This window comes from Tauraco erythrolophus, chromosome 3 (genome assembly GCF_009769465.1).
Source record: "Tauraco erythrolophus isolate bTauEry1 chromosome 3, bTauEry1.pri, whole genome shotgun sequence".
Classification (NCBI taxonomy): domain Eukaryota; kingdom Metazoa; phylum Chordata; class Aves; order Musophagiformes; family Musophagidae; genus Tauraco; species Tauraco erythrolophus.
In genome coordinates this window covers 59,919,482-59,936,981 of record NC_141467.1, presented here as the reverse complement: position 1 = coordinate 59,936,981, position 17,500 = coordinate 59,919,482, and the positions used below count along the sequence as shown (strand labels likewise).

The 17,500-nt window shown below is 38.0% G+C and overlaps 1 protein-coding gene across 3 annotated transcripts in view; it reads left to right on the top strand.

Annotated features, from left to right (window-relative positions):
* PCMTD1 (protein-L-isoaspartate (D-aspartate) O-methyltransferase domain containing 1) overlaps positions 1-11,607 on the top strand; it is a 49,327-nt gene extending 37,720 nt beyond the window's left edge. For 2 of the 3 annotated variants that reach the window (XM_086608641.1, XM_086608640.1), the window contains 3 exons: positions 1,454-1,625; positions 3,230-3,353; positions 8,920-11,607. In XM_086608641.1, the coding sequence (XP_086464767.1) occupies positions 1,572-1,625; positions 3,230-3,353; positions 8,920-9,290 (549 nt within the window). In that variant the 5' untranslated portion in view covers positions 1,454-1,571 and the 3' untranslated portion in view covers positions 9,291-11,607. Of the gene's footprint in view, positions 1-1,453; positions 1,626-2,185; positions 2,207-3,229; positions 3,354-8,919 lie in introns of all 3 variants that reach the window. The other variant, XM_086608639.1, reaches the window with a different exon arrangement.
* Positions 11,608-17,500: the final 5,893 nt, after the last annotated feature.

Below are 17,500 nucleotides of genomic sequence, written 5' to 3'. Positions count from 1 at the left end.
CATATAGCATGAGAGCGCTATGTAGTAGTTGGTAAAGGATTCTAGCGTCTGTCTGTGACTAGTAAAAGGAAGGAAGCATTGCATTATTTTCAAAATCAAGCATCCTATCTTGAGGAAGAAATATACATCAGGCAAAAACTTCAGTTTAATAGAATTTTGATTTGTTAATGCCAGTGCTGTAGATAGGAAGGTCAGCCAAGCCTTGCAGGCAGCATCCCTAAGCAGTGAAAGCTGCCAAGCTTCACTGCAACCCAAGAAACACGATTTAAATGTTGTCAGGTGTTGTACTGGGATTTGTTACTGCTAGCCAAGTAAAAAGAAATTATTTTCCAATGACAGTCGGTTGTCAAGTTTATAAAATGGCTACATATATTTGAATAAGTTTTTAGAAAAACTCATTCTGGATGAAGTTTGAGGTGCATTGGATTTTAGTGCTGCCAGATGAAGCTGATGAACTATTTCATGCAAAAACAAGGTGTTAGGATTTATAGTTTTCTTTGAAAAATATGTTAAGTAAAACCTTTCTATGTGCAACTGTGTAACCTCTCCTTAATTTTAAAGTGCTTGGGGAAAACATGAATTTATCTGCTGAAGGAATTTTTTTACAAATAAGTAAATTACATTTGTTATGTCATTAACAGCTGAAGCAGTAAGGTGCTTCAGAAGCTTGAATAATGTCAGAAAATATCAGTGTAATGAAGAATATATGCAGCTTTGGCAATAAAGCAGTGTCCTGTACATCTTTCCTTCAGTATTTTAGGCAGTGACAAAGAGCACTTAAGAGTCCTTGCAACTTCTGTTATAAGCTTAGGTCCGCTTAAAAGTGGTTGTATAACTTTCATTTGCTGATGAAAATTAGAACAGATACTTCTGAGATAATTAATCTCTTTTTTTCTTGCTTTGCGTATGGTCAAAAAATGACAGACTTTTCCCCCCAAAAAAAAGACTTTAATGGAAAAGTGGATTGGGTTCAAGGTAGAAAACTTGGGAGGCAGAGGAAAACAAGTCTTCCAGAAGTCTTGATTTTTTTAAAAATGGAGGGGGGCTATTAGGAAATGAACCGTTTCAATATTTATTCCACAGCCTGGATATTGCACACTGTTGATAAATGTGCTATTTTAAAGAACTCTTACTGTATGCCTTCTAAGATTTCTTTTGACAAATCTATTTGCTTGCAGTTAGAAAGTCTGGTGGTGCTTTGAGCTCTTTTCTGTTTTGTGTAATAAATAATTGTAACTGCTTCAGAATTTTTCTTTGGTTCCTGATGTGGCAGAAAAACCCATTATTTTCAAAGTAATATTGCCATAATACAGACTTTTGAAGTATGTATGCTAATCTTTTATCATTACATAAGGGAAGATACAAAAATATTTTTCTGTCTTATCTGGACTGTCTTTTCTTAAAAATCCTAATTTGAAATGTGTCCCCTCTTTTTTTTTTTTCTTCCCCTTAGATTTGAGTTCTGTGAGCCTGCCTTTGTGGTTGGTAATTGTTTGGAAATAGCCTCAGACAGTCATCAATATGACCGGATTTACTGTGGAGCTGGAGTCCAGAAAGACCATGAAAACTACATGAAAATTTTATTGAAAGTTGGAGGCATTTTAGTAATGCCTATAGAAGATCAGGTGACTTAGTGACAATTTCCCCTTTTTATCTTTTAGTATGAGAAATAAATAATTTAAGGAATGCTTTTAAATGTGTATTTGACTAAGTAATGTTCAACTAATGATATCTTGATTCAGTGTATTGCTGCAGTTAAGCGAATCTTAAGTCTTTTTAATGGTCTTGAAGTTTTTTCCCTTGAACTTGTAGGAAAGCATCAAGATCCCGCTTCCAACAAAGTCTGTGGCAAAACTGTGTCTTGAGTGAAACTAGAACTCTATACATAGTATTTTCAGTGTATTATACCAGTCCCAGAACTGCTTTGAAATCTCTGTGCCACATAGATGTTTTCAGTCAGTACTTCAAAACAAAGAAACCACCCTCTAAGCCAAGAGAATTTATTTTGGAGAAATATGAAATAGCTGTGGTTAGTGAGACATTATAAAGGGAGGAAAAAAATGAAGGAAAAAAAAAATTATTTCCACCATTTTTCAGTGTTGCTTTTCCATGTTAGATTAAACGTTTTTCAGACAGGTGTATTATTTTAATAATACTTCGCACTTTTATCACTTTTCATCCTTAGATCTCAAAAGGCTTTACAAAGGTAAGTATTATTTTCCCTGTTTTACTAATAGGGAAATTGAGAAAGATTATGTGATTTAAGTTGATGTCCTCCTAAATACAGATAATTACTGAAATGTATGTTGATAAACATGCTAGTTAGTTCATCTTCCAGAAAGAGCTATCACGTTATCTATCTGCTTTCTCAAAATAGCAAAGTGATTTAAACATAGCCTGCATGATTCAGTTCAATAAATACTTTTTTCAGCATTTATTGGACTAAGATACTGTCAGTTGAAATTGATGGAATCCGGCTTAAAAGTAGTCATGATTTGAAAGCAAAATTAAAATAGAATGCTTCTGCCTTATGCAAATGCTGGGGGGCTAGAACATGTAAAGTAAAAGGAGCAGCTGAAAGATCTGGGTTAACCTAGCCTGCAAAGAAACAGTTAAGAGAACATTTAATTCCTGACTTGGCTTCCTAAAGGAGTGGAGAATTTACATAGTAGACGGGAGCCCAGTTCTCCCTGCAAGTGCACAGCAAACTGAAAGGAAAATGTTACAAATGGGAGCAATGGGGCATTCTGCCTGCATATAGGGAAACCAGTTTTTCATAATGACAGTGACAACACTAGATTGTGTTGTCAGCAGATGACCTAGACAGTTTGGGGAATCTCAGTCTGAGTAGATATTTTTTGAAATTCATCAGGAAAGCTTCTGAGTTGTCTGATTTAACTTTGAAGTTGGTCTTGTTCAAGCAGGAGGTAGGACTCCAGAGGTCGCTTCCGATCTCTAAAGTATTCTGTGATCTTTTGGAAAAATCAGACAAGGCAAAACTTACCTTTGGCCTTAAATTTTCCAGCTTCATCTTTTCCCATTGCCAAAGAACCTTACTCAGTACTCTAGTGACCAAGTAATAAGCGATATGAAAGTCCTTTCTGTTCATAAAACAGCCTTTATAAATTAACATTGAAGCAAATCAAAATAGCATTGTGATTGAGGACCAATGTGAATAGTATTGAGTATGATAAAACTGTAACTGCTGATTTGTTTTGGTTTTCTGCAGCTAACACAAATCTTGAGAACGGGACAGAACACGTGGGAAAGTAAAAATATCCTTGCTGTTTCATTTGCTCCACTAGTGCAACCAAACAGAAATGACAACGGCAAACACGACACTGTGGGACTGCGTAAGTGTCATCTATGCTCGCTCCCTTTGGCTTGGTGGGTTGTTACAGTGCCTGCTGGTAGTGGTCTGGATGGGGGGAGACTATGCTATGCAGACATAATATGACAGAACAGGAACATAGTTTAGCAAAGCAGTAGCTCACCGATATGTTTTTGTGCTCTTGGCACATGTTCTGTGTTGCTGAAAATTAATGTCCTGAATTAAAATGGTACGGTGTTTCCACCAGCTTATTTTTCCAGAGTTCTTTTCATTTTAGGGTCAGCTTCTGTCTTTCTCATGAGATATAGATAAAATAGGAAGCTAATACTAGGTCTGTCAGGGGTGCTAACTTTCTAGTGATGTCCCAGAGAAAAATATTTCTTCTTTTCACACTGAAATGGAAGGAACAAGTCTAAATTGCAGATATGGAACTGTAGGATGTTAATAACTGAGTGTGCTTGTATCTGTCTGCAACTTACATAGACATGCCTAGCTGCTTTTAGTAGTCATTGGAGTTGGCTTTTTAGCTGCAATGCTTTGAATTAGGTTAGTAAAGGTATTTAGAAAGTCTCTGAAAGTATGTCTGTTTCCAAGATGATAAGATAGCATGATAAGCAGAAGGGGAAAAAAGTGATAGAGAAAGTGTATAGAGTTGAAATTTTCTGTCATTGGTTGTCAAGGTGAGGAGTAGAGTAATAACATAATGCTTCAGTAACATGTGGGAAATTAAATAAACCCAACAGAGAGCTTAGAAGATAATGACAGCTTTTCTTTGGTTATATGTTAATACAACAAAACAAAGGGAACTAATCTCCCTGTCCTTTTCACATATTTTTTTTTTCCATGCATAGTTTTAAAATGTGAAACAGGTAGAAACTCTTCAGGAGTCCAGGACATCCTATCAGGTTGCATCACCTGTAACCGTTGATCTGGTTATTAATTTTGAGTGTGTGTGAGCTTGCCAAATGTAGTTTCTTATTTATAGTTACCTTTAATTTTTTTGTTCGAAGCATAAATCATCGAATCATAGAATGGTTTGGGTTGGAAGGAACCTTAAAGATCATTTAGCTCCAACCGACTAGATGATCATCCAGCCTTTGTCCCAGCCATACTCCCCCCTATCCTGTTGTGCTCCTGCACACTGGCAAGAACACGGCAGCTGAAAAGCCCTCGAGACCTCAGTGCCAAGTATAAACATCTGTGTGCTGACAGCGTTCTTCTCAGAATGAGCCTCTGAGTAAAACCAAAACACGGAGCTCTTCTAGCTGCTAAAAAGAAGACCTAACTGTGTCCCAGCTGAAACCAGGACAACTCTCTAAGCCTTTCCTCAGAGGAGAGATGTTCCATCCCTCTGATCATTTTGGTGGCCCTCCTCTGGACTCGCTCCAACAGCTCCATCCATGTCTTTCCTGTGCTGAGGACCTTGGAGCTGGATGCAGTCCTCCAGGTGGGGTCTCACCAGAGCAGAGAGGCAGAATCACCTCCCTCGACCTGCTGGCAATGCTTCTTTGGATGCAGCCCAGGATATGGTTGGCCTGCTGTGCTACAAGCACACTTTGCCAGGTCATGTCCAGTTTTTCATCCACCAGTACCCCCAAGTTCCTGCAGGGCTGCTCTCAGTCCCGTCATAGAATCATAGAATGGTTCGGGTTGGGAGGGACCTTAAAGATCATCTAGTTCCAACCCCCCTGCCATGGGCAGAGAAATTTTCCACTACACTAGGTTGCCCAAAGCCTCATCCACCCTGGCCTCGAACACTTCCAGGTGTTCATCCCCCAGTCTGTCTTGATACCAGGGGTTGCCTTGACCCATGTGCACGACCTTGCACTTGACTTCATTGAAACTCATGAGGTTCACATGGGCCCACATCTTGAGTGTTTCAAGGTCCCGCTGGATGGTATCCTGTCCTGCAGGTGTGTCAGCCACACCACTCCAGCTTGGTGGTGTCTGCAAACTTCCTGAGAGTGCACTTGATCCCACTGTCTGTTGCACTGTTGAAAACATTAAACAGTAGTAGTCCCAGTATGGACTCATGAGGGACACCACTCGTCGCTGATCTCCATTTAGACATGGAGCTGTTGACCACTACTCGCTGATGCGACCATCCAGACAATTCTTGATCCACCAAACAGTCCACCTGTTAAATTCTGTCTCTCCAATTTAGAGAAGGATGTTGTGAGGGACTGTGTCAAAGGCCTTGCAGAAGTCCAGATAGATGTCATCCCTAGCTCTTTCCTTGTCCACTGATGTGGTTGCTTCATCATAGAAGGCCACTAGGTTGGTCAGGCAGGACTTACCCTTGATGAAGCCATGCTAGCTGTCTCAGATCACCTCACTGTTCTCTGTGTCTTAGCATAGGTTCTAGGACGTTAATACAAGATGATTTGTTTTCCTCTGTTCTTTGCTTTAGACATAGACCGTAATAGACTGTATCATGACTAACAATGAAATACAGAGGTGGCTTGTCAAACTTTCTGATCTTACTATGATTTTATACAGTCTAATTGCCTGTAAGATAGAGGAGAATTTTCAAGTGTTCTCTTAACTACCATTCCTGAATTTTCAGAATTAAAATAGTGCAGACCAGTAGCGCTTTGAACTGAACCGTAGTACAATAAAGGTGTTTCCTGTAGTGAGAAGAGAAAACACATAAATGTGCCACTAAATTGGCACTATTTAAAAGAAAAACAAAACCAAAATCACATTAGGGTCTTGAAGTTGCACTGTAAAATGAAATCACTAAGATATGCTGCTCTCCACTGCTTGGGCTGGTCTAGTTTTATCATGAAGCTTACAAAAAAAGTGTGTAAAAAGTAGTGATCTGAAGCTCAAGAGATTAAAACAGGAATTAGCTACAATTTTTTAGTAATGTTGTCTATTTGCTTCAAATCTACACACCTGTAAATTATCTTAAAAGTTCAGAGTAGTCTAGTAAGCACTATATGCTTCTGTAAACTTTAGCCAGAAATTGCAGATGTCATGACAAAGTAAACATGGAGTCTGTGCCGTACTTTCGACAACCCTTGAGTGCCTTCTGACACGTATGTAATGAGATATATATAGACTACAGTTATAACTCTTATATTTACATAGAGCTTAGTAAAATATCTGTCAGCCAATGAGTCTCAAATTAGAATCTTTCTCTCATGGAAAACTACAGAGGTGTTGCTAGAAGGATCATTTTACAGACTTACAGGACACAGTTCACTGCTGCTAGATAATTGAAAAGAAATGGACATTAAACAATCAAAAAATTGCATCGTATTCCTCTCATTTAAAAGAAAATATCTTTAATGTGAATAGTTTGATTAATGCTTTTAGGAGAGAAGCTAAGACAGATTGGCAGTAAACCGCATCCAGATTTTCATGTAATCTGTAAATGATGTAAGATGTCTTATTCAGCATCAGAGAGGTTACACCTGTGTGGCATGTTGCAAGCAAGGACAGACTCTATCTTTGGGTAGACTGTAAACTATGTGATAAAGGGCAGGCAGCACTAGCATTGGTAAATATTCTGCATCTCAACAGTTTTATGTTTGAGCAGGATGTTAACGTGGTTGGTTGCATAGCTTCATGCTTGACATAGTGTGGGAAGTGAACTTGCGTTGACCCACAGCCTACGGTGTATACTAAAAACTCTGATCATGAGCCCAGTACAGCACTGATAAGCCACAATGACAGACTTTTATTGAAGCTTAATTTTCTTTTTCATTTAATTGTAATGAAGGAGAAAAGATGAACTTTCTTGGATTCAGTTAAATTTTAATATATTTTTAAGTTCGGCTAGCCTCAGATGTAATTTTTAAATATCAAGCAAGTTTGAAAAGATCAATAATCAAAACAAAAGTAAGTTGTATTTCTTGGTCAGTTTGGCTTAAATCCATGAATATCACTGGAACTTAAGGCTGCTTCTGTTATTTGAAGTCTTCCCTAGGTGTCCTCCTGAGTAGTTCTGTATTCAAACAGATTTTATATCACCTGCATAGAAAAGCTTTCTGACTGTCTTACTGTAGGACTTCATAACTATCCTTCCTACCTATCAAGCGTTTCTTTTTTTTAAAAAAATACAGCAAGTCTGAAACTTTCTAGAAGCTTATATTCTTTGCTATCTCTATGTGTGTCTGGGATTTCTGAACAGATGTGCAAGAGCTTTAGACCTTGGCTTCCTTTATGTAGAATGAGGTTTTGGTAGTTACCAATTACAACTTATGATGTGCGATGTGACTGAGAAGCTTACTTTGTTTTCATATGTTTTAGATGCTGTTGTCCTCAAAATCAAGTGGAATATAATCAATCATAACTAGCACTAAAATTAATGATTGTTTTATGTTATCTTACAGGATAAGAAAGCTGAGAGCTTACTGGTTTTACACCTTTTTCAGGACACAGTGTTTCAAAATTTTATTCCATCTTCTTTTGAAAGAAATACTTTTTTTTTCTTCTGACTTTATGAAGTCTCTCTTACACAGTTCTGTATATGTGCCAAATGCCTGCTAGTCCATTACTTGAACTTTATATACCTTGTGCTTGCGTTTACTATGATTTGCATGCAATCTGCGATTGTGGCTTCTTTACCTTGATCTTGTAAATGTGTTTTGGATGGTTAGGTAGGGCTATGTTCTTGAGTGGATTTTATATTAAGCAAATGAGACTGCTTTTTTTTTTTTATGTTGGGGTAACATCCTTTCTGTCTCAAATATGAGGAACTAGCATGCAACTGAAGCCAGTGTATGAAACAATAGATTTTGTTTGAAATATATTCGGCTTAAAAAACACTCAGTGTGGTTTTGGAAGTGTAATTTTAAAATTATTTCTTCACTAACTTCTTATTTGCTGTAATCCCCATTAATTTTATGCTACTCTGTATAGGAATAAAAACTATTAGCAAGAAAGTTGAACAGGCTGCACTTCTGGTTGGTCTGCTTTTTTTTAGTTTTATTTTCCTTGGAATTAGCCAGCTGTAGCTCATCTAGGGCAGGCATCCACCTGCCCAGCAATACTAGTCATCACCTGCCTGTCTGTCATTGGAAAATATGTGGCTTTTGTTTTTTTGTTACTTGCTTTTTTTTTCTTCAGGACTTCAGTAATTTTGATTCCTCTTCTGCTGCAAAGATATGGGTGACTTACCTGGTTGGTCAGCTGTGAAGTTGACATGGCCCTTCCTCATCAATTGGATTGAGTAGGAAGTAGGGAAAAACATAGTGAGTAGAAGAGGGAGGCAGAAGAAAGGCACTTGCCTAAACAAATGTGACATAGAGGTAAAATTGTTTCCCAGCAGCAGCATCTTAAAACGGTGCCAACAGTAGATCTCAAGACTTGCCAGGTGCTAAAAGGTGACAGTTTTTGTTGTATGCTTTCTTAAATTTATTTTAATAATCTGTTCATGCTTTCTACTTCTTTTGCACATCTGTCAAAAGACCTCTTAATATCTTAGACTGTGACACAGGGTTTGTCAAGGTGACTCTATCTACCCTTGTTTCATTTGCATATTGTCATGTACTAAAATTTCAGTTGTTCTTGAACATTAGTCTTACTGCCTTGCTAGAGGGAAATTTCACTTAGTATAACTTACTTTTCTTTCATTTTAGCTCCGTGTGCTGTTAGGAATCTCCAGGATCTAGCTCGAATATACATCAGGCGCACCCTTAGAAACTTCATAAATGAGGAGATGAAAGCCAAGGGTATTGCTCAGAAGGCTCCTCCAAAACGAAAACGCAGGAGATGTCGTAGACGCAGGATTAACACCTATGTGTTTGTTGGTAATCAGCTTATTCCTCAGCCTCTAGATAGTGAAGAAGATGAAAGAATGGAAGATGATAACAAAGAGGAGGAAGACAAAGATCACAATGAGGTCTTGAAGCCAGAAGAGCCTCCTCGAAATCTGTTGAGAGAGAAAATTATGAGTCTACCATTACCTGAATCTTTAAAAGCATACTTGACCTATTACAGAGAGAAATAACTTGTTTTAAGTAGAAATAATGCCTACTGATAGTTCCTTTATTCTTGAAAATGTAGCATTTACTAAGAAGTAGGTGGACAAATTATTATTAGTCTTTCATCAAGACTGAAGTACAGCGATAAATCGTAACTTGTCTCTATCTTGTCTTTGCTACAAGGAAGACTTGCATTCAACAGTAGAATCCCTTTTTAAAAATCTATTTTTCTTTAAATTTTGAAAGTGCAGTTTTAACTCTGATAGAAATATATATTCCATTATGCAACTCTAATCAATATTTTGCATGGTAAGTCTTTTTTGATCCCTAACAGATTTGTATTGATAAAAGGATGAGTGAAGTTTTATATATGCTAAATAATTGTTAAACATGTGCATCTGACTTGATGAGCAGTTTGTCTGTATTTATTATTATTAGGGGAACATTTTAAACATGCAGACGCTTATCCTCTCATGTCAGAATCGGACCCTTTAAAAGTTTATTTTACTATGGCTTTGTTGCAATCATTATTACTATGTTGGTATAGATGTATTCCAACAACACAAGTGCAATAAACGTATAAAGACACTGAATAAGCTGGCTTTAACGAAATATGAAAACACAAGTTCTAAAATGTCCGATGACCCTGCTGCTTCTGCATTTTTATCTTTTGCCAAAAGATCTTGAGATAAATAACAGCTTTTCTCAGAGCCTTAAAGAAACATCATATTGAATAAGGAGCAAAGCAATGCTTACTTCAGCTCTGCTTATATTTAACTCCATTCTACACTTTCAGTATTTCTAACTAGAGGCACTTCCTTATTTGTGGGAAGTTTAAGACACATTTTGTTTATTTCTGCCGCTCACAGCATTGAGTCAAAATGTTTGGTAATACAAGATTGTAATTTAGATTTCAGTCATCTATATTTACTGCTTTTAAGTAGAGGTAGAATTTCAACAAAGTTTAGTTTGTCTTGCTTATTGAGATAGCTATAATAGTAGAAGTTAGAATTTGTTCAGCAAATGCACTTTAGTAAGTGAATTTTATACTTAACTTGCATCTCCAAGAAAGTAGACTTGTGCTAGCCTATATTTTTTTTTCTGAGCATGGCTCTTAGCACAAAAATATTTATAAAAAACATATGCATCTTTTGGAAACCTAAGAGTAGCAGTGCAACTGTGGGGACCCACAATAGTGCTGATTGAAATCCTTCTGTGATTTTTCCTCTTCTAGTTGTGAAGATACTTGCATTTCTCATTTTTAACTTCATTTACTTTTACCATCTTAATTTCTTCATTCTGTTTCAACATAACCATGAGGTAAAACACTGTTGATTAAGAACTTGGCATGACATGCATTAAAAGCTACAACCATTGGAAACACCTGCCTGTTGGACCCAGTGAAAAACATTCCTCTTGAAATATCCTTCACAATACGTTTTATAATACTGGTAACAATTTTTTTGTGTGTAATAACAATAAGACAAACTAATCGCATCTTTATAAAACAGTACACGTTCCTAGTCCCAGTATTTATAACCAGCCAATATTCATGTGGTCTAACAGTCCAATACTGAATTCAAAATACCTAAGCATTTTGATGCATCTGAAAACGAAGATAATAGATAATCCCAGGACACTGACTCCTTATGGTGCATTTCATGCTGTAGTCCCTGGTTTTTAAGGTACATCATAGTAATGTTTAAGTGGAACTTCATGAAGGCCTGTTGTACCAGCATGTGGAGTTAACTTTCCGCGATATATTTACAGTATAAGTAAACAAAACTATTTGAAATAAATATTCTGACTTTATTTTAAAAGCAGGAAAAACTAGTGAGACATAGTTTTCCAAAATAATGATACTAATAAAGTAATTGTGATGCTTCAGCTGTAAGAATTGAACGTAATCTTGTTTTAATGGATTATTTTAGATGGAGTTTAAATAATCTGAAGTTTGAGATGGTTTTTGTCTCTCCTTTTCTTGGAATCTACATCCATAAGCTCAAGAGTATGAGATTACTAAACATTACTTAAATACATTAAGGACTTTATTCAGGATGCTTTTGGAGAATAAATTTCTGCGTTCTTTCACACCTGTATACTTGGAATAATGGACAGCGGATGACTTGTTACGATTCTTCAGTATGTAAGTTTTTTTTGGAGTCACTGAAAGAATGTTTCTTCTGTGTTTTGTATGTGGATTTATTTTACACTCTTGAATTTATATTTACATAAATAAAAAGGTAGAAATGCAAAATGAATTAAAATTTTTTGCCATCTCAGTTGATGATGGGGACATTGTTGCAATAAAATGGTTTTTTTGGTGGTTTCTGATTGCTTGAATTTCTGTGTTTCTGTGCAAGTATTTTTGGTTATTTGGAAATTCAGATACCAGTTTGTTCATAGTTAGGTCATTAACTTTTTAATAAAGGCTATTCTTGAATTTCAGAAATAGTGTAATACACCTTCTTGCTAAATTTTGGATTTTACAAAGGTTGGAAGACGAGATGTTGCTCATGACACAGGAATGCTGTTTTGGGCCCAGCGCTACTTTAGAAATACTGGTGGAGAGTTAGTTTCTTCTGGAGAGCCCAGAAGCTATGCTTGAGCTATATGCTCAAGAAACAGTTTCTTGGGTTGTGTTTTTTTTCTAAATATTGAGATTGTTTTCACTTTCAACAGAGCAACTATCTAGGTCAAAATAAATAAGGAAAACTTTGAGCTAAGAATAACAGGGATGGTGAGTGACTAGTGAGTCACACTTCCTATCGAAACTCCCTCTTGATGCAGCCTTATTTTGTTAGCAGTTAGGGGAAAATTACAAGATGGGTAGGGTAAGCTGACCAGCAATTGTGGTCGCTGTAAGGAAGGATGTAATGAATTGGAACTTCCGGGGGTTTTTAATCTTCTTTGATCTGGAAGACTGGAGACCAGTGCAGTCTTTTCAGAAGACGCGAAATTTTTAATCCTATCTTGTTCAAGAAAAACTGAACAGCTGCCTCCCAAGAACTTGGGAAACAGTTTTCATTGAAATGAACCTGAAGAGCTCTGTTCAGCTGAGCATTGTCTCTTGCTTGTTAGGTGCTGGCAACTTAGTCCATTTTCTTTTTTAAAATTTTGTCTTTTTTTTCCCTCAACTGCTTTTTAAAATGCATCTTTACCTATCAGTTTGACAACAAATAGGGAATGTAATCAAATGTGTTATTTTTTGATTAAAGCTGTTTTAACTCATTAAATATTAATCCATATCTTCTCAAGAGTGTCTCCTTCCATCGTTCATATAATTGAGTAAAACTGGAAGCTTCTGCCTTTGTGTGATTTACTGTTCAATTACAAAAGGTAAAGGAATTACGTGCTATTTTCTTAGAGGTGTGTACAGAACTCCATGAGATGCTAACTGTTTTGACAACAGTTGTATCATGTGTGAGATCCTTTCTATAAACTTGTTTTGAGGTGGTCGTTGGAGTGTAACTGGAACAGTAAGGCTATAAAGTTGTGTGTTTCTTGATATCCTTTAGTAAAATTAACTTCAGTAAAATCTAGATGGCTGGCTTGATAATGCTTGTAACTTCTGTAACTTCACAACGTACGTGTCAACTTCTTGAATTACTCTGTTCAACTAAAGCTGGCTTGTTTAGCCACAGACTTGCACCATGTTTCTGGTCAGTGTGGAACCAAAAGTCTAATGCTGATTTATCAGTGCTTTTTAATATGAGTAACGTTTTCTTTCTAGAGTCTTCTGATTGTTGTCCTTTGTGTTTGTGATGCTTTAAAGAGATTTGTCAGGGCACCTTACACCTCCTTGTTAAAGTTCCATCCTCTACTGCTGTGAACTGGGAATCTCTGTCATGCTTTGCCAGGATATTTTGCAAAATACTTCAGTTCTGGAGAGAAGTGAAAGCACTGCAGAAAGCACTGAATTGTTTTATCTACCTCTCTCATGCATTCACAAGCAGCCATGATGATTGTAAGCTGGAAGGAGAGGGAACAGAGGGCAAAAGTGTATCAGTACATGCTAATTGCTGTTTTTTCTTATCAGCATTTCCTTGCCATTTTGCTAGCAGCTTCCTCCTGACTGGAAAATAATTCATTAGGGTTTCCTGATTTAGGGCAATACTGAACCATCCTACTGCTCTACTTGGTTGTGCACTTCAAACATCTTCAGTACATGTGGATGATCTCCAAAAATTGAGAAATATTCGTTGCAGGCAAATAGACCTACAGGGCTTTTTGTTGGTGTACGCTTCGGTAGTCTTTTCTCTCGGGTATCCTTTTGAGTTCTTGTACCAGTATATTCAGTTTGATCAGATTTCTATACACTTTGATTTTGAAGTCTAGTGGCTTCTATTCATGTCACATTTCTGAAAATTGGGCTATTTAAGTAAGGTAACTTAACTACTTCAGGAGCCTTTTTTTAGACTCTCACTTCTGAAATGGTGCTGGTAAATTGCAGATCTGTTACAAATCTGTATGACAACCTGTATCTCCAAGATAGAGACTCTTTCCATCTTTAGATACAAACCATCATGACTGCAGTGGTTGACTTTACTGGGGCTTTCACCTGATTCTTGGACAGAATCTAGAGGCTCACTAATCTCTGCTCCCTAGAAAGGGGTACGTAAGTTTTCTCTTCTGAAGCTGTTACACTCAAAACCGTTGTTGTGAGCAGAGAGATCACTATATGTACGTGTGTGTCTGTGGTAAAGTCAAGAATGTATTGTTGGTGTAATAAAGATCCTAATGGTCTAATTTAAGAATCATGGTTAGTCTAGATTTAAATCTTTCAGAAAAGGAAAGAATAGTGCAGTTAGAGTACTTTTATGTGGAGGGGGAAAAAAATTACTGATCACAGTAATACAATTAAAATTGTAGCACATACACTTTGTTTCTGTTCCTTGCCTTGGAGTTACACTCAGCTTTGCTTCGTTTCCCCACATCTTAAATCCACAGCTCGCAGCTGCTGGAGAGGATAACGCTGAGTTCTGTGCCTCTGCCCTTCGTGAGAGGAATATTTTGTTGACGCTGGTTCCTTCTTACTCTCCTGGAATCAGCGTGGGAGTCATTTGTATGTTACATAATGTGCTTTTGCATCATTTTCCTTCATTGTTCTATTTTGTCAAGCTTTGGGTCTGCAGGGTTTTTTTAAACTGACTTATGAAGAGCTGTGCACAGCTGTGGGATCTCCGGTACCAAGCGTGGGCCCCATCTCTTGCCATCCCATGCCAGTATTCACCTAGGCCACCTCCTGTGTCCCTGCTTCTCAGGGTCTGTGCTCTTGTCCCAGGGCCCTGTTTGTACAGGGGGAAGTGACTGGTTAATAAACAGTAGCAACAGAGCAGTTTATATCATAAAAAAATTTAGCAAGAAGTTTCGATTCCTGTATCAAAATCTTTCTGCCACTTCCCAGGTCTGTACAATCAGTAGTTTTTGTATGTTAGCTTGAAAGGAGACTTTGCTTGGTGTTTTAAACACTTTAAATACCTGTTTTTAATCTTTCTGACTTTAGTTTTTGCCCTGGCCTTCAGTTTGTTTCTCTGCTAAATGGTAGAGTGCATATTTGTGCTGTAATCAGTGAGAGCACAGATAATGCACTATTTTTCTACTGCCTGCTCGAAATCAAGCCCATTCAGTAAGACTGACTTTCAGTAATCTGTTAACAGTAGTGACCTTTTTACAGGTCGACATCCTGCAAAACTAAGTCTGTTGCTTGTAGTACTTCGTTTGTTTTAGCTTGTGGTGTTTTCAAAACTCAGTTTTCTAAAACTATGAAAAAGTACTGCATCCCTAAAAAAATGCTTCCTAACCTTAGTGAGGAATTGTAGCGAAAAGCCCTGTGCATAATAAATGACACCAAAAGAGGGCAGTACTGCCTTGCGGGAGACTTAAAGGTTGTGTGCTGACCACTGGTAGAAAAGACAATTAAATACAATCGTTATCTACACTGATGTGTTTATAATGAAATACTTATTTAAGTAACGTGGTTAGATACATATCGGGAAGATGCAGAATCATTCTCTGAGTCTTTTTTTTCCAAATAATTTTCTGGAATTTCTGGTTTAGAAGTATAGTAAAATAGGCTTTTTTTCTGTGGCATGCTTTAATGTAATCTGAGACCTTTCCAGAGTTGCTGATGTGGTTATACCCTTACATTCATAAAAATTTAAGGTACCACACTGTAGAAGGGTCTGTAAGGGCTTGACTGGCTGTGTAATTGGGCAGTAGATGTCTTCAACTGCCAGAGATGTTTTGGACTTCGTACTAATGCTTAATTCAGACCATCTGTGAGGACGGAACATGTGAGGACAGCATGGCTTTGCAGAAAACTGCCGTGCATGATACCATCCATACCTGTGCGTGACCCCTACAGACCTGTGTGATGTACAGGCCTGTGCAGTGCAGTGGCCGGCTGCTGCTGTGCCTGCTGCACCTCACTGCTGCTGCTCCTCTCCCGAGCTGGAGAGCAGCATGTGTTGCAGAGGCAGCAGTGACAGGGAGGCCAGAGTTGTGAAACAAATACACATTTAAGTGTTAGGAAGCATGTCGTGCTAAAACCTGGCCCCAGCGGGACAAATTGCTCAGATAAAGAGGTGTATGTAACCTGAGGGGAAGCACCTCCAAGCATTGCTTGCTGCTCTGCTGCCAAGGGTCCCAACAAGAGTTTTGTCTGTTCCAGATCCTTCAGGTATGCCACAAACACATCCCAGTCCTACCTTCAGTGCTTGCAGCAACAACCGAGCTCACTGTCCAAGCCTCTGCGTTATGCAAACTGGCAGTTCTGCAGTCCTGAGAGTTTATAGTCTCTGGCAGTTGCTGATTTACTTCTGAAAATTGGGAAAAATACAAAATGGTCGCCAAAAAAGCAAGTGTCATGTTTAAAGCATGAGACAAACGGATCTGTCGTGCTGTTTCCACAGCGTGATCTCGGCTTTGCTAATGATGGCAGTGCTGAGATGAGCATTGGCAACAATCTTCCTCGAATGCAGTTTCAACTTCTCTTGAAAAACAATACACGTTTCTGAACTATTGTGATAGCAGAGGGAGGGCATGAATGCTGAATGTTCAAAGGCTGGAGTGAGGTTTTGCGTGGATGCCAAGGTTGGCAGGCTGCTTAGCTCAAGTAGCACAAAGTGCTACTAAGCCTCTTTCAGACCATAGTTTCTACGTGCTGAGATGTGGGAAAGGTGTAACAAGAGCTATCTCCTTACGAAAACCTGTAGCGCTTCGTTCCACAGCTCCTCTTTTCTACTCTCAGACGCTCCCTAAAATAGAGATTGTGTGACTATGATGTGGAAGGCTGTTGCAGGATCATCATCTTAAGTACCTGCACTCAGTGACTTCTTCTATATCCAGCAACTGGGATTTTAGGTTTTCTTTAACCTTTATGAAATCTTTTTAATAATGACATGCATCTCCATGGCCTTATTTCACTTTAAGAAATTGAGTTTAAAAATTACAGTTTTTTTCCCCTTGAACACAAAAATATATTTTTTTTTTTGTGGACAAGGGGAGGTAAGTGACATTTTGGGAAGTGATAGTGATGTGACGCTAACTTGAGATTAGTAATAAATTGTGATGTAACTATTTTCTGTAATCATAATCCTTTTACTGCTATTAAAATCATCACACTAGTATCATTTTCTCTGCAGTGGTGGTAGCAACTGTGGTGAGACAGATTTCGTTCTGTCATGATAACCTTGATTATTTTTTATCCACTACTGAGGTTTCACCTTGTTATCTAATCCATGGACTCCAGTGGTCACTAGTTGCAAGCCACTGCCTGTATAACGTGCTGGGAGGAGAATGTCATCTCTAGGAACTAGTCACAGATGAAACGTTGAACTCCAATGGATAATGGAGTTACGAGATCCCTTTCAGGAAAATATAAATAAAAAAAAATCAAACCAACAACAAACTAAAGAACTTGCAGATCATATAGGTGAAGGTCCACAAAAGAGTTCCAGTGTCCAGCTGCCACTTGAGATGCCTAAAATAAAAGTTAGTATGTCCATAGCTTCTCAACTCAACTGCTACCTCCAGTTCCCGCCTGCCTGCCGTGGGGTTTAATATAAATTAGTTGTCACCTAAGTCCCAACAAGGATCACAGGGCAGATATTCCCCAGTTCAGTTTGTTCTGAAAGCCAAAAACATTCCTGCTGAATCAGGCCTCGGACCTCGGAGGAGGCGAGTGATGCTGCTGCAGACAGCAAGAGATACTGATGCAAGTCCTTTCTGAAAA